This window comes from Denticeps clupeoides, chromosome 7 (genome assembly GCF_900700375.1).
Source record: "Denticeps clupeoides chromosome 7, fDenClu1.1, whole genome shotgun sequence".
NCBI lineage: Eukaryota > Metazoa > Chordata > Actinopteri > Clupeiformes > Denticipitidae > Denticeps > Denticeps clupeoides.
This window is the reverse complement of record NC_041713.1, coordinates 5,049,775-5,076,409: the sequence shown is the minus strand read 5'-3', so window position 1 is coordinate 5,076,409 and position 26,635 is coordinate 5,049,775. Positions and strand designations below refer to the sequence as shown.

General features: G+C 44.8%; 3 protein-coding genes across 4 annotated transcripts; all 3 read right to left on the bottom strand.

The window, feature by feature from the left end:
* Positions 1-872: 872 nt before the first annotated feature.
* LOC114794732 (transmembrane protein 235) lies at positions 873-11,409 on the bottom strand. Of its 2 annotated transcripts, XM_028987479.1 has the most exons (5): positions 11,363-11,409; positions 10,964-11,238; positions 9,866-9,937; positions 3,389-3,526; positions 873-1,490 (listed from the first exon to the last, which is right to left on the bottom strand). In XM_028987479.1, the coding sequence occupies exons 2-5, from the start codon at positions 11,178-11,180 to the stop codon at positions 1,189-1,191; spliced, it is 729 nt and encodes a 242-aa protein (XP_028843312.1). In that variant the 5' UTR covers positions 11,181-11,238; positions 11,363-11,409; the 3' UTR covers positions 873-1,188. The 2 variants fall into 2 exon arrangements, with proteins under 2 accessions (XP_028843312.1, XP_028843313.1); XM_028987480.1 differs by having other exon boundaries at positions 10,982-11,403.
* Positions 11,410-12,679: 1,270 nt separating this feature from the next.
* On the bottom strand, positions 12,680-16,201 carry birc5a (baculoviral IAP repeat containing 5a). Its single transcript, XM_028987278.1, has 4 exons — positions 15,894-16,201; positions 15,528-15,637; positions 14,957-15,074; positions 12,680-12,917 (listed from the first exon to the last, which is right to left on the bottom strand). Exons 1-4 carry the CDS (start codon positions 16,101-16,103, stop codon positions 12,828-12,830), a joined length of 528 nt encoding a protein of 175 aa, XP_028843111.1. The 5' UTR covers positions 16,104-16,201; the 3' UTR covers positions 12,680-12,827.
* A 2,656-nt stretch (positions 16,202-18,857) lies between these two features.
* fscn2a (fascin actin-bundling protein 2a, retinal) lies at positions 18,858-26,220 on the bottom strand. The gene is made up of 5 exons (XM_028987641.1): positions 24,741-26,220; positions 22,001-22,157; positions 21,768-21,889; positions 21,206-21,373; positions 18,858-20,587 (listed from the first exon to the last, which is right to left on the bottom strand). Exons 1-5 carry the CDS (start codon positions 25,552-25,554, stop codon positions 20,382-20,384), a joined length of 1,467 nt encoding a protein of 488 aa, XP_028843474.1. The 5' UTR covers positions 25,555-26,220; the 3' UTR covers positions 18,858-20,381.
* Between the last annotated feature and the right edge of the window lie 415 nt (positions 26,221-26,635).

The following is a 26,635-nucleotide window of genomic DNA, read 5'->3' as shown; positions in this document are numbered from 1 at the left end:
GGGTTTTACAATTTGTATATGTTGACTTTAAGTTGATTTAAGTCCAGTTTATTGTTCAGGTGAACACCAAGGTACTTGTAGCTCTCCACTGCCTACAAGTACCTTTTACTTATGGGTGGTAGTAGCCTAGTGGGTAAGACACTCGCCTGTGAACCAGAAGACCCGGGTTCAAATCCCACTTACTGCCATTGTGTCCCTGAGCAAGACACTTAACCTTAAGTTGCTCCAGGGAGACTGTCCCTGTAACTACTGATTGTAAGTCGCTCTGGATAAGGGCGTCTGATAAATGCTGTAAATGTAAATGTACTCAATAAACTGGACTGGACTCATAACACTAATGCACTTTATAAAAAAGGGCAGAGCAGGCTGTACCTGCTGCGGAGGCTCAGGTCTTTTGGAGTACAGGGGCCACTCCTAAAGACTTTTTATGACTCTGCAGTGGCATCAGCCATCTTTCACGGTGTGTTCTGCTGGGGTAGCAGCATCTCCGCTGGGGACAGGAAGAGGCTGAACAGGCTGATCCGAAAGGCTAGCTCTGTTCTAGGATGCCCTCTGGACCCAGTGGAGGTGGTGAGTGACAGGAGAATGGTGGCTAAGCTGTCATCCCTGTTGGACAACATCTCCCACCCCATGCAAGAAACTCTGACAGCACTGAGCAGCTCCTTCAGTGGCAGGCTACTGCACCCACGATGTGGGAAGGAGAGGTTCAGAAGGTCTGTCAGACTCTATAACAAAGACCTAACAGCTGACCACACACACACACAGACAAACACACACACTTGGGCACATTCTGTTAAATTGTTAACTGTTTAAATTGTAAATTTGTACATATATACAGATACATATTTATGTTATTTTTTGTGATGCTATTACCTTCTGCTTCTGTCCACTTTCTGCCGTGACAAGTGCAATTTCCCACTTGTGGGACTAATAAAGGTTTATCTTATCTTATCTTATCTTATCTTAAGTAAATTGAGTAGAGTTAGTGTAGGGTGACCACATCCTGGAACATGTCCAGCCAAGATTTTACACTTGTCTGGGTGATTAAACATTCGTCACGTCAAAAAAAATTCACCATAGGTATTTATCTGGTATTAAAAGGTATTTTAAGTAATTTCAGACTTTTTAAGATCCACGGATAGCCTGACTCGGATCTTTTGGCTGTTGTGCTGGTCTGTGTCGATTGCACTATTCGGGAGTGACGGCTGTGCTTGTCTGTGGGGTTAGAGAGATGGCCGCGCTGCATTGCGGCTCTAGCATTGCACTTGCACTGGTCTCGTAGTGGGGTCGCTGGCTCAGGTGGACCGCCAGCAGCAGCAAGGCGCCGGACGAGGCCTGCAGACAGACGGAGAGGCAGGCGACCGCCAGGGACCAGCCAAAGGACAGCTGCACGTGGGACAGAATCTCCTCGCCAACCACCCGACGCACCTCAGCCAGGGCCTGCTGGGAATAGCTGATGTAGACGCTCACTCCGGACAGGGTCAGCAGGCCTGTGGACATATACATGACTTGAGACACTTTACCAAACAGTACAAACTGTTTCCAAGGAGGTTGCGACCATAAACAGCCAATCAGGTGGAATTATATTTCAAGACATTTGATCAGCAGCCAAATTGGCTGGTAAATTTTTGAAAGCTACCCGAACACCATGAGCCATATTCTTTTTGGGGGAAAACTAGACTGCATCCATTTAAGTATGCATGTTTTTATAAATTCGGGCCCTCACTGCTAAACTCTGCAGCATCTTCATCCCACAGGCCATCCGACACCTGAACGCTCAGGGGCTCACCCCTCTGGACTGACACACTCACACCCTCACACCCAGACTCACTACCTCTGTTATACTGTATGATTATCTATCCGTAATATCATCTACTAATGCACTGTTCTATTTTGCATTTACATTTACATTTACAGCATTTATCAGACGCCCTTATCCAGTGCAACTTATAGTCTCCCTGGAGCAACTTTGGGTTAAGTGTCTTGCTCAGGGACACAATGGTAGTAAGTGGGATTTGAACCCGGGTCTTCTGGTTCATAGGCGAGTGTGTTACACACTAGGCTACAACCACCATTTTGCACAACAATATGTGCACTGTTTTACTTTGACCGAATCCCTAAGTTGCTCCAGGGGGGGACTGTCCCTGTAACTACTGATTGTAAGTCGCTCTGGATAAGGGCGTCTGATAAATGCTGTAAATGTAAATGTAAATGATATTCTTGCACTGCCTGTGTCCCCTATTTGCACCTTATGTAGCAATGTAATGTAGTATGTAGTATGTAACTTTGTCTAATCTTCCAAATGTTCCGGAGAAACAGTATTTCGTTTCACCATGTACTGTATAAGACGTATACAGCTGAAATTACAATACAGGTCAACTTCGACTTCATTGAAACAAGGCTCTTTGTGTCAACACTCTTCATCTGCAACCGGCAGAAATGATTGTTATTTGTAATAAATAATGTAAAAGTATGTTCCATCTGTTCCTACGGTAAGCAGCAGCTGGCCATATCTGGTGATTTCAAATTGTATATACAGTATACAATTTTTTCGACGCACATACTGTAACCCAACATAAAATAAAATTGCACCTCCTTCATTTTCCTTTCAGAGAGGCTTCAAAAGGTAGTCCTAAAAGGTCTCTATAGGCAACTGTGAAATTGACACTGATTATGGATACCAGTAATGGTGCGAGCTTTCAGACAGGAAATAATGGCACAAGGAATCAACCTTGCCAGCCTTAACAGCCTCAGCGCATGAAAAAGTCAGCGACGGCCGTAATTGCGAAATTGCAAATCCAAGCGAGAAGGTGGCGAAAAGTGCGCCTGCAGGCTCAACGGGGCGACTGACAAGGGAAGCTTTTGATGTCGGCTGGTATTAAAGATACAGCATCCTGAAGGTGGACGGCTGGCAGTTTAATACATGCTGCCGGTCTGAGGCTCCATAAAGCTCCGCCGCCTTACGAACACCACAGCTACGCGGCTTCTAATTAGTGGCAGAATACTGGGTCTGAATGAAGGGCGCCTGGTTGGAGGGTGACACGCTGGGGGTGGAGGGTTCCAGGAAAGGGGCGCCTTTAGGCCAGGAGAAGTATGAGGCTGTAATAGTGATTACCTCAGGGTCGCTATGAGCAGCGTCAGAGGAAGGCCAACATCGGCTCATGAATCACGGCAGATTAGTGCACATCAAGTTCGTGCTGAGAAATCATTTTCCGAACAGGGGGGTTAGCACAGCGGTCCCCGGCGAGAGATGGAATTGGGTGCCAAACTTTAATACAGCTTTAGATTAAACCCCGAGTTTACAACTGGATCAGTAATTATTTTGCAGCGCAGATCAGCAAAGGTCTACAGACGCACACACACACACACACACACACACACAACTTACTGCAGAGGAGCAGGTAGATTGCAGAGCCTTTCAGCAGACAGATGCTGTGGGTTAGAGAGCTGAAGAGAGCAGTGACTCCGCCCACCACCAGTAGCACCAGACTGAGGGGTAACACCATCACCACCACCCTGTGCAGACCTGTGAACAACACACACGCACAAACTTCAGTCAAGGGTGCCCTGTATGCCATAAACATCCCCTTCGCACACTTTCTCGACAGGTTCAACATACACACACACACACACACATGGTGAGTAGAACGGAGAGCAGCGGTAGCCATGGACAACCCTGCGAGACTGAACCAGAATAATGAGACTAAATTAAAGAACTAATCAGAACCAAGGCAATTGCAATAATCCCTAATGAATAATTAGCAGTAATTTGCGGGCTAAACACGCCTCACGGTGAAATGAATAAGAAAATGTACTGTGTCAACTGGAATTTTTACTCCATCATAAAAACAGGGAGTTCCAGATGTAAAAATAAGTATAAAACACAGAGCACTGTATTAAAACCACTCCAATCTGATGTTACCTGGCAGAAAGAGGCATGGCAGGTTAAAAGAATGAGGTTAATGGAGGTTAAAAGAATGAACTGTTTCTAATTTATTAACACCAGTAGATTACTATTGCAGATGTAAATATTGTATGTAAAAAAAGGTACCAATGTTACAGAAAACCCAAAATAAAATAAAGGAGAAAAGGATAGAGAAAGAATAGCCAGGAGCCAAGCTTCAGAGAGGTAGAGGGACAGGTAGAGGGAAAGGCCCAGAAAACTGGAGGGAAAACACCCCAGTCCCAGATGGAAAGGAAAAAGAAGTGCCCAGTGTCCCCAAGAGAAGATTCTTTTATACATTTGACTCCCAGTTGCCACGGACCAATCAGACTTTGTTGTTTCCGCCTTGTCACGCCCTTGGCGTCTCCTGTTTGGGGGGTGTCGTTGCCTGACAAAGACAAAGCAGGGGACCCTAAAAAAATGGCTGGCCTTTCACACACACACTTTCTCGGGGGGGCAAAGTGGTGGCCTAGCAGTTTAGGAAGCGGCCCCGTAATCAGAAGGTTGCCGGTTCGAATCCCGATCCGTCAAGGTGCCACTGAGCAAAGCACCGTCCCCACACACTGCTCCCCGGGCGCCTGTCATGGCTGCCCACTGCTCACTCAGGGTGATGGGTTAAATGCAAATTTAAACTGTATGCACCGTGTGCTGTGCTGCTGTGTATCACATGTGACAATCATTTCACTTTTTTTTTTTTTTAAAGATAGGGAGAACAGAGGTGATGACCCTCTATGCAAGACAAAAGTGCAGAACTTCATGGACCTGCGACCATCTTAGACAGATATGGAACGAAATCCGTAAATAAAGCTACAGAAGTTACGTTTAAATTCTATTGTTTCTTTAATACACATAATTAACAGTTCAGGATGAGGATCAGAGCTGATTAAAGTATTACCAGGCCGCCACCAAATTACTGGAAGACATGTGCAGCAGACAACATGACACAACGGGGGCAAATTAAGTGACAAGTGGTTTACTGATGTAAAAGTCCAACTGTTGGACTAGGCAATAATTGAGTCTTTTAATGAGAGAGGGGGAATCGGCAGAGACAAACTACGAGGCATAAAGGGGAGGAAAGAGTTCAATGATGCTGTGATTATGTGTTCAAATACAACGGATTGAAATGTGCTCATGAAGGTGATTCTCTAGGGCTTGTTCAGTGTGGAGGCTTCAATGGAGGCTCAAAACACAACAAAAGCCCAAATTGAGTTTCAAAGTATGATTAAATGGTTTAGAAAAAGTGCCATTGTTTCTACAACCCCAAATCAGAAACAGGGTGGAAAATGTGAATAATAAAATAAAGCAGTAATTCAATTTCCCTTCACTTTTATTTCATTGCAGACAGAATGAACATAAGATAATTCATGTTTTTTTGTCAACATAATTTGATTTGTAAATAAGCATCCATTCTTGTCATTCAGGCTTTGCAACATATTGCAAAAAAAGTTGGGATGGGGCAATTCGGGGGTAGTAATGAGGTATAATAACGGAATAATGATGTGATTTGAAACTGGTGAGCCCTCAGACGGCACTGCACTAAAAACCGTCATTTATCAATAAGTGATATATACGCGATGGCTCAGGACTACTTCAGGAAGTCACTCTCAAGCTCTACAGTACGTAGTTCCGTTAGGAAATGCCCGCTAAAACTGTACTGTGCCAAAAGGAAGCCTGACATATATAGTGTCCTGAAGCGCCGTCGACTTCTCTGGGCCATCCAGACTGTTACCAGAAACAAGTCCAAAAGCCAGTTTCTGTCATGGTATGGGGTTGTGTCAGTGCCTTCGGCAAACGTAACTTGCACTTCTGCGATGGCACCATCAATGCTGGGAAGTATGTCTCAGTTTTGGAGGAACAAATGCTGTCTTCAAGACGAGCATGCTTATTTCAGCAAGACAATGCCAAACCACATACTGCGTGCATAACAATGGCATGGCTGCGTGAGAAGAGGGTGCGGATGCTTGACTGGCCTGTCTGCAGTCCTGGTTTGTCTATAAAGGATGTTTGTCCCCGTACTGTTTCACACCTAAAACCTTGTTTGCAGGAAGAATGGGAGAAACTAACACCTCCAACACTTTACTTCTTCAATGCCTAAATGCCCTTTAAAGTGTTGTTAAAAGACAGGGGAACTGTACAAAGTGGTAAATGCCCATAATGTCCCAATGTGCAAGCCTTTACAAATTAAATAATGTTGACAAGAAAAAACATTATTATTTTATGTTCATTCTGTCTGCAAAAAATGAGGAAAATGTATTGCTTGCTTTTATATTTTTTTTATTCACATTTTCCACCCTGTCCCAACACCCTGGATGCACACTTTTGTGCCTCCAAAGGGGGCAGTTAAGAAAGTGGCCCTGTAATTAGAAGGATTGCCGGTTTGAATCCCAGCATGTATGGGGTCGAAAACAGTGGCATAAAATACAGCATTGTGGCACTGAGGTGCCCCTGATCAAAGTACCGTCCCCACACACTGATGGTTAAAAGCAGAGGACACAATTTGTTGCATCACCGTGTACTGTGCTGCAGTGTATCACAATGACAATCACTTCACTTTCACTTTTTCACTTCACATCAGTCATCTGATCAAGTTCAGTAATGGTCCATCAAACTGGTCACAAGTGCGAAAGAGAAAAAAACTGCGTAGGGATACCAAGACATTAACTAGACCTTACACCGTGATATACTGCGGCCCACAAATCATCAAATCATTCATGACAAACTGTAATACGTAGTTCCAAAAAACGCTATTAGTGTGGGAACCGTGATAAACGGAGCCCTGAAACAGTAATAACTGGTTCTGTCTCCTGCGCAAGCCTGTGAGTGGGTAGAAATAATGGACGCCTGGTCTTGTTAGACTCTTCAGACTGAAGCCATTTCTGTCTTAAAGCTGCTGTTTACCAACGACGGCAGATGACTGGGTTGTAAATCAGTTTTGTGGACAGAGGCATGGCGCAAATAGAAAAACTGATAAGTTGGTTGACCAGCTAGTTGGACCATGAAGTCTGATCACCTCAAAGTTAATGTTTTCACACAGTTTAGCTGGTCATACCTGCTTAGACCAACTAAAACACCAGCATGGCATGTTTAAGCGGGTATAGATGATGGAGCAGGTTAACCAGCTAGTTTGAACAGATTTGGTCTGCAAGTTCAGCCTGTGCTTTGACACAGCGGGTCATAGCAGGATGAAAGTGTCCCAAAAACACACTAAATGCTAGTCATCTGCAAAGAAATTCATGATACTCATGATATCATAAACTAGTACAACTGGGTGTATATCAAATGATCACTGTCCTAGTTAATTTGACCGAAAGTATCAGACCTCATTCTAGTTCAAAAGTATTTCAATGAGGGCCAAATATAGAAAAATATATGAATTGCTGGGCCACCCTATAGCATTGAGGAATATTGGCTTGCATGCTGGGCAGTGGTGGCCTAGCGGCCCCCATAATCGGAAGGTTGCCGGTTAGAATCCCAAGCTGCTGACGTACCACTGAGGAAAGCACCGTACACGCACACTGCTCCCCGGGCGCCTGTCATGGCTGCCCACTGCTCAACAAGGGTGATGGTTAAATGTAAAGGACACATTTCGTTGCATCACCGTGTGCTGTGCTGCAGTGTGTCACAATCACTTCACTTTCACTTTCATAGTATCATCCATAGGAGTAATTTGCGGGAGGGATAAGGAGGTCGTGTCCAGCACAAAAAACATATCCAACTAATAAAACCCCCCAATTTAATCACATTATTCCAATTAATAAATATATTAATTATCATGCATAACCTGTAGATTTTCTTTATTCATTTCATCCGTCAGCAAAATAATAGCACACACCCCCCTGAGTGGTATTACCTAACTCCTCATTTTTGAGGGGTGCCCGGTCATTTATTTATTTTTTAGGTGATTTTAGGTGATTCGGGACTCCATAAAACCGGAATGCAGCATGCAGTAGTACACCATTGATTAGTACATAACCCACCACCAATTATTTATCCAGGATAGTTCATAGACCAATCCTATGCTGTGGTGGTTAGCAACGTGGCCTCACACCTCCAAGGTCCTGAGTTCAAATCCCAGCTCTGGTGTGTGGAGTTTTGCATGCTCACACGGTCCATAGGCCTGCGAACTAGATTATTGGCGATACTGTCCGCAGATGGGAGCATGTGAGTTGATGGTCTCCTGGAATTTGTTGCCTGATTAGGACCAGGCAGTTGTGGATAGTGAATGAGGGAAAGGCTGTAATATGCAAGGCACCACTGTCACTTAATGGCCACGTAGGACCACCAAGGCTAATTCAAACTTTCTAATTTGGCTGCCAGATGCTCCACAGCAATTTTAGTGAGAACAATCACAACGACATTTTCATCAAGTGCAGACAGTTTCGGAAACGGCAGAAGGAGTGGGATTCACAGTCTGCTCCCTCTGCCTTTTTATTATGCAAATACGTTGTTTTTTCACGGGAGTGAATCATGGACTTCATTGGTTTTATTGCCTTGGCCTGCCAACATTGTTAATATTTTCATTTGCGACCCTTCGTTTTCAGATATGCCTGACCGTGACAAGCGCGGTTCATGCAGTCACACCCTAAAACTGACATTTACAAAATCTATTAATATATAAATCATTTTACTCCGGGTTTGTGTGTGCTTAAATCCCATTAGCGCTTTTTTTCTGGTGCCGGCCACATCAGTAAACTCAAAGCGCACAGTAATCATATCTGATTTTTCCTGCTTGTTCACGCTGCACTCGAGACTTGTGTGGCCCTGGGCCCATTTACCAATTCTGAGCCTCTAACACCTCCATGAAGCACATTTCCATCTATTCCAAATTGGCAATGGCAGAACAGCAGACCCAGCGCTGAGGACGGAGGGGTCGCCGCACTATACCCGTCTGTCACCCAGTAGAGCTGCACTGCGGTGGTCAAATTCTAGGCACAGATGAATATCGAAACGATGTGTGTCCTTCCAAGGTGTACCTGGACAACAAAATAACTCAACATATAAAGAAAGCAGGAAGGGGGAGAGACAAAAATCAATATTTGGCTTATTGTTATGGCATGTTGTTTTATGACTTCTTGCAACTAGATGTTGGGTTTTTTTTGCCGATATGAAGTCTAGTGGCATTTGCCCACCTGACAACTCATTCGCACGTTCACAGACCTAAATAAAGATGCTTTCACGTGACACATAAAACCCAGCATGTGTGCAGATACACATATTGATAATCAGTACGTGAAAATACAAGTGCTTCCTCGTTTGCCGATAACTTGTACGAGCCACGTTCCAGAATTGTGTGACAAGGTACAATAGTCCAGAGGAGGACGCGTGACGAAGGTCAGCAGAGCGCAAACTAAAACACCGACACTCACATCTCATTCACTCTCACAGCCGAAGCCTATATTTCAGCATAGAAAGAGAGCAAAATCATATGCACTTAATAACATTTTTACAACACGTGTACGTAGGACAGGCGACCTGCAGTAAGAGTTCGAAACCTTTCAATTTTTTCCACGTCGATGCATCTGTTGAAAGGATCTGGGACGCGGGAAGAAGCAGCAGAAGCTGTGGGGATGTGTGAAAGCCACGCTGCAGCATTCAGACAGCGAGGCTCGGGTGACAAAAAAAAATGTAAAAAACCCACTTACATCATGCGCTCAATTTCAGTTTTGAAGTGGCCTCAGATCGCGGCAGGAGTGATGCACGGACACGCCGGATTAGCACTGCCAGTTCACCACAGTACCCTACTAACTGGAACACCCATATATAACACAGACAACCTGGGTGCAACCTTTTTTTTTTTTTTTTTTTTTACCCATTTGAAGCATTGTTAAATTGCAGGCTGCCTCTGCCAGATAATTTACGTCTTCCCTGTCCAAGGGCACCCTTACGCAACCGATGCAGGTCTGCGCTAATGGATAGACTCACCAAGGAGATGTTTCTCCAGGTCTGTGTGGTTGGAGGCTTCCGCGGGGATGACATGCTGGGTGTTGTTTGTACCTGTTCAAGCCAAAAACACGAAATTCAGCAGCGCCGGGCAGGGCTGTTATCTGTAATCACCCTCCAATTTGGCCAACTAATGCAGTGGAAAATTGCCATTTTGCATAATGGCCTTTTATAGCCAACTCATTTCCCAATTTATTACCAATTTAATACCAGTATTAGGCCCACGTGACTAATACTGTTTTTTCACCAATCTTTTGCCTATTACTTTTAAGGTCGTTTAAGATTCTATGTGCAGCTTTGGTGATAATTGATTATTGAAATCATATTGTTCCCTGATAAAGAAATGACAGAACAGTGAGCATTAAAGCAATGTCTTATTCAGCCAAATGTTCATGCTTTTAAAAACGGCTTAGGGTGTAATATTTGATTTTAAAATCCTGGAAAAAAATTGCCACATGCTCCGCCTTGAACCGCTGGAGGCGTGTCTACTGGATGTGAAACCACGCCCCCTTGTGACGTGTAAATTACAAGCTGCAACATTTTTTGCCCTTTCACGTTTGAACCCCCACAGCCAGAATCCGATTCATTTACATATTTACATTTAAGGCATTTGGCAGACGCCCTTATCCAGAGCGACTTACAACGTGCGTCCATGTTACCATCGATGAAGCGATCAGTTCTGGTTCACTAGGACCCCCAACTATGAATACAATCTTTTTATTCACTCTGTTGAAGTTTCTATACATAAGTCAGACAATAAGTAAAATTCGGTAAATTCTGGCAAACCGGAGAACATTTTACGCGGAATTAACGTCTGCTGTAGCAGTCTGAGGTACGAACTCGCCACTGTGATTAGGGGCGGAGTCACGATTTCTATGCCCCGCCCCCTTAAAAGAGTTCAGTCTCTTGAACAGTATACATGGAGTGTGGAGAGTGACACAATACAATAATACAGTAATTATAATAAGCATTTCAATGACACCCGTGAACAATAAATCACGTTATTATCATGCAGCACTCTACTTTACTTTCTCTGTTTGAAAAAGAAGCTGCACCTCAGTCCCCTTCCCCGCAGCGCACCTGTGAACGTGCCCATACCCTCGTAGAAGCTCCAGAGGCCGGCGTGCGAGCTCTGCAGCCCGCCGGCGGAGAGGAAGCTGGAGTTGTCCTCCCGCCGCAGCGCCTCGGCGTCCACGACGTACCAGTAGTCGCTGCCGATGGCCAGGGCGAGCAGCGCGAAGCCCAGCAGCCCCGACGCCCCGGCCGCGACGACCGCGGCTCCGAAGCTCGGCTTCATGGACGCGGGGACTTTACGGTCCGTCTTTTTCAACTCTGCTCCGGGGGACGACCGCCGCCTTCCAGGTCAGAAAGCATCATTAACATTCCACGTCTAATTTAATCGTGGTGATTTTAAAATAATAATAATAATAATAATAAAAACAACTCATCTGTAAGGTCATTAGGGCGACACTGTCCCACCTTGACAATTCGGCGCGCCGGACCAGCGCTGGCTCTCCCGTGTAATGGTCCTATTCGAGTCGAATGGGACTGAATGTCGGATTATATGGCGCTTTAAACGTGCCGCGCGTTTCGCGGACGTCTTGCGCCGGCAAGAAGCACCAAGGGCGGCGGGCTAAATGCGGAGGACAAATTTCACGGTGCGCACCGTGTGCTGCGCCGCTGTGCATCACAAGTGACAAATCCTTTCACGTCGCTTCAAATAGCAGCCCTCGCGTGGAACAACACGGAAAAGAGTTGAACGGTGAATTGTGGGTGATTTTAGCGGCACGCCAGTCGCCCCACGCAGCGGTACCTGCTGGTCTTCAGAAGCAGCCATTTAACTGGCATCAGCAAACGATTCTGGTTCTTAAAGCACACGCCCTAAACGAACAAAACTCAGCAAGGCTGATTCTGTCCATTCCTGAACTCGAAGTAAACTTGGCCTGACAACAGGACGTCAAATGCCGTTGTGAAACACTGCAGCACAGCACACGGTGGCACAACGAAATGAGTCCTCTGCTTTTTAACCATCACCCTTGGTCGGCAGCGCGTGGGGACGGCGCTTTGCTCAGTGGCACCTCGGCAGATCGGGATTCGAACCGGCGACCCTCTGATTACGGGCCAAGGACTGCCCCAGCGGTACAAGGGAACGAAACTACCGGCGTTGGTAACGGACCGCCTAATCGATGCATTATTGCGTTTATTCCCATCCCTACCGTAACTTCACGGTGGGAGAAGATGTGTTCTGCAGGTGGATTTATTTTCTGAAGACAAGTCGATGAATTTCTCCCCTTTTTGTAGTGCGAGCTGAAGGTACGAATAAATATGTACACCAATTTAATTCTATAAATGCATATAAAGCATTTATAGAGCGTCAGACTTTTAATCTGGGTTCAAGTCCCTGTTCAGGCGAACTGTTGCTCTACCAAGAAGTAACATTAGTGGAACTTAACCTGGTGAAGCTCTTAGCCTAGTGGGTAACACACTTGTGTATGAAGCAGAAGACCCAGGTTCAAATCCCACTTACTACCATTGTGTCCCTGAGCAAGACCCTTAACCCTTAGTTACTCAGATTGTAAATCGCTCTGGATAAGGGTGTTTGTCAGGGGGTAGTAGTCTAGGGAGTAAGACACTCGCCACTGAACCACAAAGTCCACAGACCACAAAGTCCCAGGTTCAAACCCCACTTTACTACCACTGTGTCCCTGTCACTACTGGATAAGTGTGTCCTGTAAATACAAATGAAGTGTCAAAAATGAGAGGAAATGTGGTTTATTTAACAGCATGTCACCCCCCCCCCCAAAAAAAAGGAGGTTGAAAAAATAAAGGCGAAACATACAGATAAGGATTTATCATTCAGCAGAGAGTGGAAGGTTAAACACAAACTGAAGACAGACATGTAAAACAAAACAAACACACACATGTAAAATATCCATCTATCTATCTATCCATCCATGGCAATTTTAACAATTTCATTTCTTTTCAGTTTCGCAGCATCTTCAAACTTCTCAATTTCTTGATTGCAGGACTTTTTCTGAAAAAAAAAAAACAAAAAAAAAAAACAAAACCAGATGATTAAAAGGTGACGCAAAGTCAAACTAAAGAGATGAAAAGTGGTCAAATAAAGGGTGAGGTTGGGGGGGGGGGGAATGTCACAGACCCCCTGCTTCACCGCGCGGCGCTACAGTCTCCGGCCAAATTGACATTCATTAAACAAGCCAATATATCAGTACGGCGCACTGCGAAACCCAATTTCATCAAGCCGAGATGCTCCGGCTGGAGCTGAAGAAGAGTGACATTTAATGGTTTCTGCCATCTGATATATTGCCGTCAGCCATTAAAGTTTACGGGGTCGGATTTTGCAGCGCCGTGCCGTCACGACTTCCATGCAGAGGAGGAGCAATTAGCTGCAACCTTTAGTCCACGGGAGAACGACGCGGTTAACTTACGCGTTTCCGCTGTGATTAACTCTCATCTCACATTTGAAAACATCGTGGAAAAATGGATGGGATGCAATGATAACCGTAACCAAATCGAATCGTGAGACCAGTGAAGGCTCACACCTCCGGTGTCCTGGGATAACAACAAGAACAACATTTATTTCTTATAAAGGCCAGAATCACATACAGTATGTCTCAATGGGCTTTGACTGGCCCTACAGTTGATACCCCCCCAAACTTGGAATCGCACATCTGGATTCAGCGGTTATGCACACAACTTTTGATTAAAGCTGTGTCTATTTCACCACGCTACTTTGGTGAGACCCGTACAAGACCACAGAAAATATACGAAGTGCCCTGGTCTGCAGGAAAAAGCGTGTGCAGCTGAATCACAAATCAGGTCTCGAAACTGGGCTTTCATCTTTCAGAAACGTGCGTTCCACTCAGGGATGGGGGGGGGGGGAAGGTCGGGCCTGCTCATTCTGCCCTTTCGATAGTCGCGGTGGCTTCGTTCTGGTTGCGCCTGTCACCCATGAGGTGAGGTACCCAGTCCAGAGGTTCTTTTAGAGAGGGGGGGGGATAATAAGCCTAAATAACATGGGTAAAGTATTATTAACATAACATTTATTATTTGCCTTAACTAGACAGAATTTAGATTTGCTAAATTGTGTTAATTGTTAAACAAAAATAGGATTTTGTTGCATTGGCAGTTGCTTGTGTATCGTAATTCTGTCTTCTGGGAACATCTAAATCAGGGTTTTCTGCTCGGACTGTGCGCAGTTACAATCGTATAAAAATCTCTCTCGTTTAAGATTTGGAGGTAATGAAGGCCTCGCTCGTAATGCTGTTGATTTGGATGGATTTGACGGCAGTTCCAGTGCCTGTAAGAAGCGAGACAATCACAGAACGTCTCTGCATACATCTCCACCATGAACGTCTACATGCAAAGAGTGAATGGGAAGGAGGGGGCAAAAGAAAAAAAAAAAAAAAAAAAAAAAAATACAGATGTCTGCCTTTAGTTTCCATTATTAGCGTTTTGGAAATGTCAAGGCTTTCTGTTCTGTTCAAAACCAAAGAAAGCTCTGAAATTGCAGTCTTACACAAAGTAAATGCCTGATGCACATCTGGACATTTACACAAAAACAGAAATTAGCATAATCTTGCAGGGAGGAAAAAAAAAAAAAAAAAAAAAGTTATTTTACATACAGAGCAAGCGCACAAAGGCTTGGCAGCTGAGCAAGACTCACGACCGTATCTCAGGCCAGCAAGTCCAACAGCACACAATAGCTCTGATTCACACATTCAAAAGACATCGCACATCGTTCTTAATAACCATTATCAGCAGGAAGTCATTTTCAACGGTCCTCATTTCAAAGGCCATTTTTTTAACAATGAGAGGCTAGACAGGTTAGCTTAATTCCACAATATTTTTCAGTTGAATGTTGGCTTTGTTCCTGTAATTTGAGATGCTTTTTTCGAAGCCCGCTCAAACTCCAACGAGTTCCCAAAATAAGAAATCTGTTTGAATGCTGCAATGAGAGCATTTCAGTGGGAAAACAAGACTTCGAGAAGAAATGGGGAAAAACCACAGTAAAGTCCACCGGAAAGGAAATGGGTGAAGTTATTCACTCACAATTCGGAATTTCTGCCGTTCTTTTTCCAACTTCAGGAGCTCTTCCACGGTCAGCTCTTTTACAGACTTCTGGAGCAGAATGAAGTGGCATGCCGGCGAATGTGATTTGTGCTCCTTCCTGAAATAAATTTTCCAAAAATGAAAGCAAAAATATTTTATTTTATCAATTTATTTTGTAGACCTACCATAAAGGATCCTCTAAGTAATTGTCCCAGTGCAATATAAAACATGTCACATGGGTCACGTCAAGTCGATCTTCAGCATTTAGGGAAATGAACAGATAAAAACTGGACTGCTTGCTGATTATTTTTGTCTCGGAGAGGAGGAATTATGCACCCCTGTTCTCTAATATATGGGGTGAAGATGAAGATCGGAAATGAATTTAGTTATGTCCTTATCAAGTGACAGAGACAGCCCCCCCCCAGAGTAAGTGGGCACAGTGGCACCTCGACGGATCGGGATTCAAACCGGCAATCACGGGTCCACTTCCTCACCATCTAGGCTACCACTGCCCCAGCGAACAGGACACCGTCTTGCAGCCGATACAGACACATCAGGTTCTTCTACTCACACTGGGTCGTCATCAGGCTCCCATCCCTCCAGCTCCTTGTAGCAGAAGAAGCACTGAGCGATGTCAGGGCTGTTGTCAGAAGGAGTGTGGATGAAGCCGGCTTTGGCCATCTGGAGAAGCGTTTTATATGGTTAATATGTGACATCAGTGGAGCATCTTCTGCTATCTACTTAAAACGTCAGCGTTAAGGTTCATGACGTCGACGACCTGATTTGCCACCTTCCCTCGGCACATGGGAATAAAGCTCCACCACAAAATAAAGCCCCAAAGTAAAACGAGCGGAATATTTAAAAGTTTGTCATGGCACACCAGCTCCACGGTGCATAAAAACATAACACACGCACTTCCGGTCCCCCATTAACCTACGTTTTCGGCCGTGCACGAGCAGTCCTCGTCAAACGGCCACCCCGAATACGTCTGCAGTCGGTTCTCCTGGAAGTACATCTTCAGATTTTCTTCGCTCATCGGATCCATGGATGATACACACACCGACAGCGCTGCTCCGTCAGAATTTGTACGGAAACGAGACTGTCCTCTGCCGCTGCTGCATGCGTGCCCGCCCTCCTTTTTTACCATTTGAATTTTCGCAGCAAGAGCGCTGATTGGGCGCTGCTGGATCACGTGGCAGAACTCCGGCGGCGAATTCGATTGGTCGAATTTTTAGGACCACTGAAGTGAATATTTACACAGGCGATTAACACAAGTACTTTAAGATCTGTAAAGTCTGTCTCTGAAAATTCTTGTTTTGGTTCGACACCCGATTTGCAAATATCATTAGTTTAATAAATCGTTACCCCCGCTTTTTTAATCGTTTGACCCAATTAATAAATTACTTATTATCAGAATCAGAATCGTGTTTATTGGCCAAGTATGTGCAAGCACATATAAAGAATTTGATTCCGGTAGATGGTGTCTCTCAAGTACAGTATAAAAAAACAACAACAATGCGTAAGGATGCAATGAACAATATTACATTTACAGCAGCATTTATTTACATTTACATTTACAATATACAGAGCAAATATAGTATACAATAATATACATTCTACAATATTTATATGTAATATTTATTTAAATCTATAAATATAATATAAATGTTAACAGTATATAAGTGTTATTTGTACATATTGTATAATGCTTATACTATTCATACATATATATAATAACTATATGTATTAATGTACATACATATGTGTGTATAAATGAACAATATAATAAACAATCTAAATCTTATAAACAGAAAATACAGAGATTATAGAATGTATACCAAAGAGTGTACATAAAGTGCAGTGCAATGTCAAGGTGATTTGCAGTGAGACAGTTTCAGCTGTTTAGGAGGGAGATGGCGAGGGGGAAGAAGCTATAACGTCTGCCAGAGGGCAGCAGGTCAGAAAGTCTGTGTCCAGGGTTTGAGGGATCTGAGATGATTTTCCCTGCCCTTTTCCTGGATCTTGAGAGGTACAGATATTGGATGGAGGGCAGGGGGGCACCAGTGATCCTTTCTGCTGACCGTACATTCCTCTGCAGTCTGATCCTGTTTAGTGGCCGCTCCATACCAGACAGTGATGGAGGAGCACAGGACAGGCTCAATGACCGCAGTGTAGAACAGGGTAGAGTCCTTTTGAGGATGGAGGAGATATTGGTCTCCCACTTCAGGTCCTGGGAAATGGTGGTGCCCAGAAACTTGAAGGTCTCCACAATAGACACCGGGCTGTCTGATAATGCGAGGGGGAGCAGTGTTGTGGGATGTCTCCTGAAGTCCACTGCCATCTCTACAACCTTGAGCGTGTTCAACTTCAGGTTGTGTTGCACCAGAGTACCAGCCGGTATGCAGACTCAACACCATCCTGGATGAGCCCAATGACGGTGGTGTCTTCTGCAAACTTCAGGAGTTTTACAGTTCCTTGAGGTGCAGTCATTGGTGTAGAAATTATGGAAATTATGCAACCTGTTTGTTGTGTCCTTTAAACTTACTAAGTAAATTAAAACCAAATTTGTAGTGTTTTTATTGTAAATGTAATACATCATTAACTTTATATTTCCAGTCTTATAAACAGTAAAAAATGTAAGAGAACATGTGTAGAAATTCAGTGAAAAACGAAAAGCCATTCCCCTGCAGTGAATGTCACATATCTTCATAACTGCTTTACCTTTAGTTTGTTTTGTATGCAAATGCTAACCATGACCTCTAACAATATACATGGTGAAATGCCGGTGACCTCTGTAGGCACCTCCATCGCGAAGGACACTGTGTCCATAGCAACGCCGTATAAACACTTCCAGAAGTCTTCCAGTGCCAGATCTTTCTATTTGTTTATATTCAGATTTTTCAGTGCAAGTCCAACAGGGCTTCTGACGCGCTTCATCAGATCCAGCTTTTCTGAAAGCGTCCATCCTGGTCTGTTGTACAGCAGCAATGTTGCCACCACAAACCACCACAAAAATATCAATTTCAATAAAGACTGATTAACAGGCAAATGTACATTTCATTGGAAAGGATTTTGTGTTTTCATTGTAACTTGCCTGACTTACCCACGATGCTATTTGCAATACTTTGCATATGCTTTTCACATTAGGTCAGAAGTGGATGTAGAGCCTTATTATTTTTATTTTTATGACTTAGTATTTTCTATTCTAGGACTATTTATTTGCTTATTTGTACATTGAACATTTATTATACAGTCGACATAGTGTCTATGCTATTGTTTTTTTCTACTCTCCACTTCCTTCCGTGACAATGTAAATTTCCTACTTTTGGGACTAATAACTTATCATCTTATCTTATCTTATCTTATCTTATCTTATCTAAAAATAATAAAAGGGTGGGAAAATAAGCATATGGATGGTATACTCATGCAGAATTTTACTTATTGTATTTGAGCCTTCAGTTAAATTAGGAAAGATGCTTGGTAAATGTCAGAGAGTTTTGTGTATTTTCTGTTCAAATTTGAAATATCTTTTATGTCACAGAAGTCACACATTAATCACACATTGGTTGTGAACGGATCTGGTTTGGAACACCTTGGTACTCAAGTAAGACCGTGCCACCGGACTGTCTGGTATGTGGGAAATATAAAACCCTGTGTTTACTGGAACCATCGAGTCCAATACAATTACATTTTTCCCAAAGTGCCAGTGCCAATTATTGATTTCAGCTGCTTTGAATGATCCTCCTTGTGAAGTGTGACGATGTCTCAGAGTCAAGAGTTCTTTTCCAGGGAATATATGGGTGACAAGCACTGACTGAGACATAAGGCTGGCATCTGGCTCAAAATGTGTGTCAATTTTTTTCAACAAAAACCAATTCAAACACTACAAAGACACACCAGATATAATTAATAAAAATATCGTTTAATAATTTCTACAGTCCAACAAAGGATTCTTTAAACAAGACAATAGTTTAAAATAATTGAATAGTCTTTAGAGTATGATAGACATCGGGTACAGATTATGACTGTACAAATTAAATAATAAAAAGTGAGGACAACAATTCAAGGACAACAAAGCAAATGAAAAACACACAGATAATTGCAGTTTTATACAAACTGACTTCCACGTCACAACAAAACATTCACAACTCTTGGCTCAGGTTTGGATTTTTGCCGTACTTTTTTCTTTCAGGCTGAAATAAAAGGGGATGCATTGACTCTGTGAATGATGTGTGCGGTTTGTGCAGTCAGCAGCTCATGATGAGAACATAAATGATGACCGTACGGAGACGACAAGGATAGACAAGGTGGTTGTAAGGCCCCTGCTGTAGGAAGGACATTAGTTAGCCTGGCAGACCTCGTAAATCACGACGCCTCCTTCCACAAAGCTTGTGCCAACAGGCATTCATCTTCGCGATACTTTCTGCTTTGTACAGTGATTATAACCCAGAAGTGTCTACATGTTTATAGTTTCCATCATGTCAGTATTATATTTTATTTAGTTGTTTTTTACACATTTAGAGGGAAGAGGTTCTCTTGTCAAGTGAAGAGCATGAATGCGGAGAGATTTTTAATACAGGAATCACGAGTTGATAGTTGATAGGTCCCCTGCCTGAGATTGTATTATCCATTTTTTTTGTAGAACAGTGAAGCTCTTCATAAAATGAGAAGCTGCACTCATCATCCCTAGTTAATTATGATCCACGCATCTCGCAGTACGTTATGTTACCCCCAGAGTAGTGACCTTTCCTAAGACCCTTCTATATTCTCAGTCAATTTCTTCCTGGGCAATAAAGCCCCAGCAGAGCACATTTGTATAGCATTATACATTATGTATAGCTGGGTATGTGGGTGGGAATCAGTCAGCATGTATCATTTTGGTTAAATTAAGCACTGGAGGAAAGGTTTCCTTGAAGCCAAAAGCCCCAGAGTCCAAGCACGTTTGTTAATGGACAGAAATTTAGCAGCACTTAATCAACATTCTATCTTCTGTCTTATATTATTGCATCCAAACTCCTGGGAATGGCCTTGCACGGTTAACAGAACTCCTACCCATAAACTCGGCCATTCTTCACTAAGGGCCTTTGTTGCACAACTGCGTGGATTGTGGCAGGCAGGAACGTGGTAATTTGGAGCTGCGGGCTTCATTGTTCTCTAACAGCAGCCCAGCTGGCATGAAAGCGTGAAAAATAAAAAGCTAGCGTGAGGGTGTAATTGTTGCCCTTCAGCGGACGGGGGACATGCTCTGTACAGCATTTTTTCCTGTTAAAAATTGGGATCTAACGGGATCTAACGGGTTTGGGGTTAGCACGTTGGCATGTGGGGACCGATGCTACAGTGACATGCAGGGCCAACGATGCAGTTGTGAGGAGAAGATCAGCCACCGTAGTCGTTCGGGTCAGAGGCAAGGGTCAGGGGTCATGTCTCAGTACTCCCAGAGTGAGGACGCGTCCACGGTGTCGACGTCTGCTTTTAGCGTGCCTCCCTGGTCTCCACGCAAGTACTTGCCCTTTTGGCTCTTGATGCCGACACGCCCGTGTTCCAAGAACTCCAGGAAAAAGTCCTCTGGTTTATCCCCATCGGAGCAGACCAAGCCGTTGCCGGAGATGTACCAGAACTTTCCGCTGCCCGCTGCAGATACAGATGTCAGTGTTCAGCTTTTGCACTTCTGTACAGATTTGGAGTTTTGTGTATTTTAGAGGCACAGACACACCCTGACAGTCCTTACAATCCTTCTAGTTTAGGATTTGTGCCAAACTATACAAATGGAAGCAGGATGTTGTTCTGATTTAGAATTTATATTCCCATTAAACACCGGAGCTACCTTGCCTACAGTATCAACCATCCAGCATTTCTTTTCGACTTTCGACTACTGGGGGGAGCAGAAAGAATTTTTTTACGTAATGTTACAGAATAATTCACAGTATTGTTATGCAATAATCGATTGCCCACTATAAAGGTATTTTTTGTGGGGGGCAAAAAATATAGAAAAGTAAAAAAAGTCAAGTGATACACTGCAGCACAGCACACGGTGACACCCCGAAATGTGTCCTCTGCTTTTAACCATCACCCTTGGTGAGCAGTGGGCAGCCATGACAGGCGCCCGGGGAGCAGTGTGTGGGGACGGTGGCACCTTGGCCGACTGGCAACCTTCTGATTACGGGGCCACTTCCTTAACCGCTAGGCCCCAACTGTATACCAGGTGTATACAGGTGTAAATCTATAAAAGAAGTGATGCACTAGACTCACATTTGACATGATAAGCGCCATCATTAAAGAGCAGGGCGAAGATGTCGTAGATGGAGCGATTGGCGTCCAGGGTGTTGGAGGACTTGTGATGACAAACAAACCCATTCTCACCCCGCAGGACCAAGATTGGCCGGTTGATGAGTTTCATCAGAAATCTCTCGTCCTCTCCTGAAACAAAGACGAGCAAAGGAGCCTGTCCAGTCACCCTTTTATTTACTGCTTCTCACCAGAAAAACATTGTTCTAACCATGTCGTACGTGTTTGAAGAAATCTACACAGCTAGGCAACTTAGTTCCGGTATTAATTTAATTGTTATTTACATATTTACATTTACAGCATTTACCAGACCCCCTTATCCAGAGCGACTTACAATCAGTAGTTACAGGGACAGTCCCCCCCTGGAGACACTCAGGGTTAAGTGTCTTGCTCAGGGACACAATGCACTCCTAGCTTATGAAAGATTTAGCCTTTTTATTAAGCATGAGAACTGGGCTGCATACACACAAGTCTGCTGTGTGCCCCACGTTGGTGTTTCTCTCGCTCAACCTTCATTCACACTCACCCAGCGCGTCGCTCACTGCGGCCAGCTGCCCGTTCTTCTTCGTGCAAACGTACTTGCCGTTGCCGGCCCTCAGCGCCACGCGCCGTCCCAGCCACTCGATGTCAAACATGGTGTTGGCCTCTCTGCGAGTGACAGGTAAGAGGCATGTGCATAGCATTTAATATGAATTCACGACGTTAGTAAAAAGGCTGCAGTATTATAACATATTCTATATATAAAACGCATTGCCTTACATCTCTGTTGCTGTAGACTGGATTCCCCCATGGGACACCAGAGTCCAGTAATTGCCCCCGTTGGTTCTGAACATGCACTTTTTTGTCTGTTTGTCGATTTCCATTTGGAAAGTTTCCATGTCCGTCTCTGCGTCCTGGTTGGCTGATATGTTCACACCTGGTAAAGGCCAACCATCCAATGAAATTCAGCAGAATCAAACTCAGAAGAAGAAAAGTGTCTTCTTTTACCAGAACCACTCTGGTCAACATGATCAGCAGGACATTTTGTGGTCACTGGAGCCATGACAGACCCCAGCTGGGCCACGTGACCATATATTCCAATAACATTTCATTTGTTGTATTTTATTTACTCCTTTTAATCTATAGTCTTCTTTTTGCTGTAATTTGTAATAAATTGTAAAGCATTTGCTTAAAAAGGCGCTATTGGAATAAAGCTCATAATTACGTTTTGAATTGAACGTTTAATATGCAGGGACATAACATTTGTTTCGTAATGTTTTAGGGAACATTTGCTATTCCGTGAAGAGGAACAACTTGTGTCGGTCCAGGTGGCTGAAGGGCTGTGGCTTTTCTTTGATTTCCCTGATTGTCGAGGAGAGGTGAGCTGTGGGTAAACTTTATTGGGTGCTGTGATTTAGATTTCCGTGTCTGATTGTTAAAGTTACCTTGGCTCTGATTGAGTGTGTCGAATAGGGTCTGATTGTTGAGTCACCAGGAATGAAATTGTGCCAAAATTGTTGCACTCTAAACAGAACAGGATCTTGATTTGTGGCACTGAGTCCTTAATGGAGCTCTTTTGATCGTGAAGTGATTACTTTAATAAGACAACTCTCTATTTCTCAGCGTTTATTAAAACATAAGACAACCCCGAACGAATTGTTTGATCTTTCATAAAAATGCAGCGCTAAGTAGAGAGCAAAATGTGGGGCTTGTTCACTAGTGTAAGGTCAAAGGCGTCCTGAGAATTAAAATAAACAAATTAATAGATAAATCAAGAAAGAACCACTTGGCTGTTCTCTGTGTCATAAAGACGAAAAATTGGCTATCCCAGAATATGATCTTTAATGTTTTTATAATGAAAGCTTAAAAGGGGAGGAGTCTGATGATTGACAGATCTCAGGCACGCTACTTCCTCACTCTGGAGGATTTAATCCTGTGCCTGGCAGTATATTACATCTGCACACATCATTGTGTTTCTTTCCTGTTTTATAAACTAATTGGAACATAGGGGCCAATGAGAGAAATGCATCAATTATCTCCAAAATGTAATGCTGGTGTTCTGCTATATTGCTATATTGTAAGGTCCAGGCATTGCAGAAATATTCTTCTGCTTCCGTAAGCCTGTTACAAGTGAAAGGTGGAGAAGGGTTGTAAGCAGCTTTGTGTGCTCGGCTCTAAATAAACCTGTTTTACACAGCGCCAATGGAATGGCGGGCGGGCGGACGGAAGATGGTTTATGGAACAAGCTGACCGTGCCTTACACAGAGTGGTCCGGAGTAATTTAATTATACCCATTGATAAGACTCGGTTTATGGACACGCAGTGGGCAGTCCTGACCGAGCAGCCAGCGCGAAGCGGACCGCAATACAATGCTGGCCAATTGTAGCACCCAGCGGGACGAAAACATGCAAACAAACGTCCAAGAACTTGTGAAACTTGTGGCCCTGCTGAGCTCGGAATGGACTGTGGCGATTTGGAGAGAAAAGGCGTAGTTAACAGAATGAACAGGACTCTGTGCGTCGCAGTAAACTGAAATTTGTGTTACATGTTTATAGATCTAAAAATGCGGATCCAAATTAACTACAAACTATTCAGTTTGTGTAATTAAGATTCAAATATATTCAATTTAAGGTCAGTTTCTAGTGGCACAAATGCAAGCCCATATGCAAGGAGCCTTGGATAAGCACGTGGTTTAAAAAAAAAAAAGAAGTCTGGTCTGCAAGTTGAAAATGGTTGGAAATGTCACAAAGTACAACCTGTAATTTGATGTTCTGCATGTAATAAATGGCCGTTTTGCAGCGAGGTAAAATGCTTTTTTTTTAGGCTCAGGCTGCAATGCACATATGTGCGATTGGCAATGTTCCCTCGTTCTGTCCCTATCCCATGACTCTTTTTTTTTTTTTCAACCTCCATCTTCCTCAGCTATTACTGCATGGCTTTCTGAGTTTCCAGGGGGGGACAAGGTAACCGCGGAAACGGTTTCCATTAGTAACTGTAGTTCATCTTGGGAGGCCAGTCTATCTATAGCGTCAATCCCGCAGGCGATTGATAGTAATTAACGCGTGGCAGGAGATTGTTTATGCCCCCCGGTGATCTAGACTAAGCCTGTAAGGTCAGAGGACATTAGCCTGACAACAGGTCAGTGTGATTAGTGTCTAGTAACAGAGACACTAATCACAGAAAACCTAAAAGCCAGGGGGGCCTGTTAGAAGGCGAGGGGCGGTGAAGAACAAGGTCTGTGTGAAGAGGTCGTTTCGCTGGGAGGGAGGGGTCAGTTCCTCGGAGCGGCCGGAGGAGGTGAGGTCACGCGATCGCCTCAGCGCCTTAGCAGCACATCGGCTCTGTCAGGTTTCACCCACGAAGCGCACGCAGCTATCACGCGTTCCAAATCACGCCTGGCCACGTCACACAAACACAGACACGCCCGGCAATTTACTCTTCCTGCCGAGGAACCACAGCTACAAGCAGAAGGTCAAGGGCTTAGACAAGTCACATGCCAAACCAGAGGGAAGTGCGGTACCTTGGCGTATGGAGACGAAGCGATTGTTGGCGGCCTGGAACACCACCTGGGGATGGCTCTCTTCCAGATCGAACAGCTCATCCTTGCCGGGCTTGGAGCACCGGCCAGACCGCAGGGTCCCCGTTGGGCCCATGGGCGTCAGGTAGCGGCCCTCGCAGTCCTTGAAAGCCAGCTTGCCAGACCTGAGCTCCAGGGTGAAACCGGCGTTGGGCGCGCTGTCCCTCACCAGCTTGCCGTCGCTGCAGAGGAAGCGGTTGTCGCAGGTCTTCAGGGAGTACTTCCCCTCCTGGTACAGCAGCGTGATGAGCGCGTCCACGCCCCAGGGGATGTTGCTGTCCACGCCGATCTCCCCGTCGGGCTCGGACAAGTGGGCATAACGCTTGCGAGAAACGCTGAGCAGGTTGGCCTGGGGGTGGAGCGCCAGGTGGACGGCAAAGAGCTCCGTCTCGCCGATGGCCTGGGCAAAGCAGGACAGGAAGTCGGCCGAGCCTCCAAAGTAGCGCTGGTACGGCTCGGACTGCAGTGCCCAGCGGCCGTCGCTCTGGGCGACGATCAGGAACCGGCAGCCCGGGTCCGGCTCCTCCGCGCTGCAGGTCACCTTCCCGTCCTTGTCGGAGGCCAAGTAGCGGCCCAGGTGGGAGCGCAAGAAGACCACCTGGTCCTCTTGCTCCAGCGTCCAGATCTGCTTCTTCTTCAGGCTGGAGCCCGAGGCGTTCACCTTGAAGCCGAAGGTCTCTGCCGTCAGGTACCGGCTCTCGTGGTTGATCAGCCCGAACTGGAGCTTCAGGGCTTTGCCGATCCCGTTGGTGGGCATTCTGAGAGCGAGAGCTGGGAGAGAAGGAGGAGTGGAGCAACGGGCAGGGCGAGGGTTAAATAGGCCAGGAGGTTCACCTCCCTCTCTCGTTTTCTCGCTGGATTTTCATAAATTTCCCTAAAGCGTCTGGCTGTCTGCTTCCTTTCCTGAAGACGATGTGCTCTCCCGTGATCCCCCTCTGAGTTAAGAGTATTCCTTGCTTCAGAAAGAAAGAAAGAAAGAAAGAAAGAAAGAGAACAGGTGCTGTCCCTCGCTGGTAATCAGCTGGATTATACTCAGCAGGACACTGTCGTCCAATCCAGAAAGCCATTCTGACGTCACAGACACACACACACACACAAATTCTGGAAATCCACCGCCACGTGTCACCCTGTTCTTCACCACAAGCATTTTTACATCCACCCCTCCCGCATCTTCACTCGTTACTCATTGTCCTCTGTCCCCTTCAACAGGCTGCACTGGTTCCCAATGAGAGGGAGTCCAAGCCTGGATGCACGGCGTTCCATCTCTCTAAAGGGATAATCCTGGATCTGTGCTCCTAAGTCCACTGGCAACCATAACAGCGCTCTGCTGTCTTTTCTCACTTCTCTCCTTCTTTCGGACCAGCTTCTCCGGGACATTTCGAACCCAGGAGACCCGTGTGCCGCCTGCCACGTCCGAAAGGCAGGCGTCGCGTGCTCTGGGCACAAAGGCCGCTTTCACGGCTCTTTCCTACTTTGACCCCCTGGACCGGCGGGGTTGCGGTAATACAGTCTAATGTACTTTGGCTGGACTGCAGGGCTGAACGTTCTCAACGTAGATGCTTAGAAAAACCCATTATGCCCACACACATTCATCCTGTCAGACGAGAAGATCCTCTGAACTGTAATTCACTGGAGGCTTTTGTGTCGCACCGCGGCTTGAGACAGACAAACAACAAACTGAGTAGGTAAAAAGAAAAAGAAAAAGGAGTTCATTAGCGGCTTCAGAGTATTATCGTGCATGGCAAGGTCCAGGCAACCAAGATACAATGAACTCCTCAAACAGACTCTCTCACTCACTCATAAACACCGCACTGTAAATAAGATTTTATAATAAATTA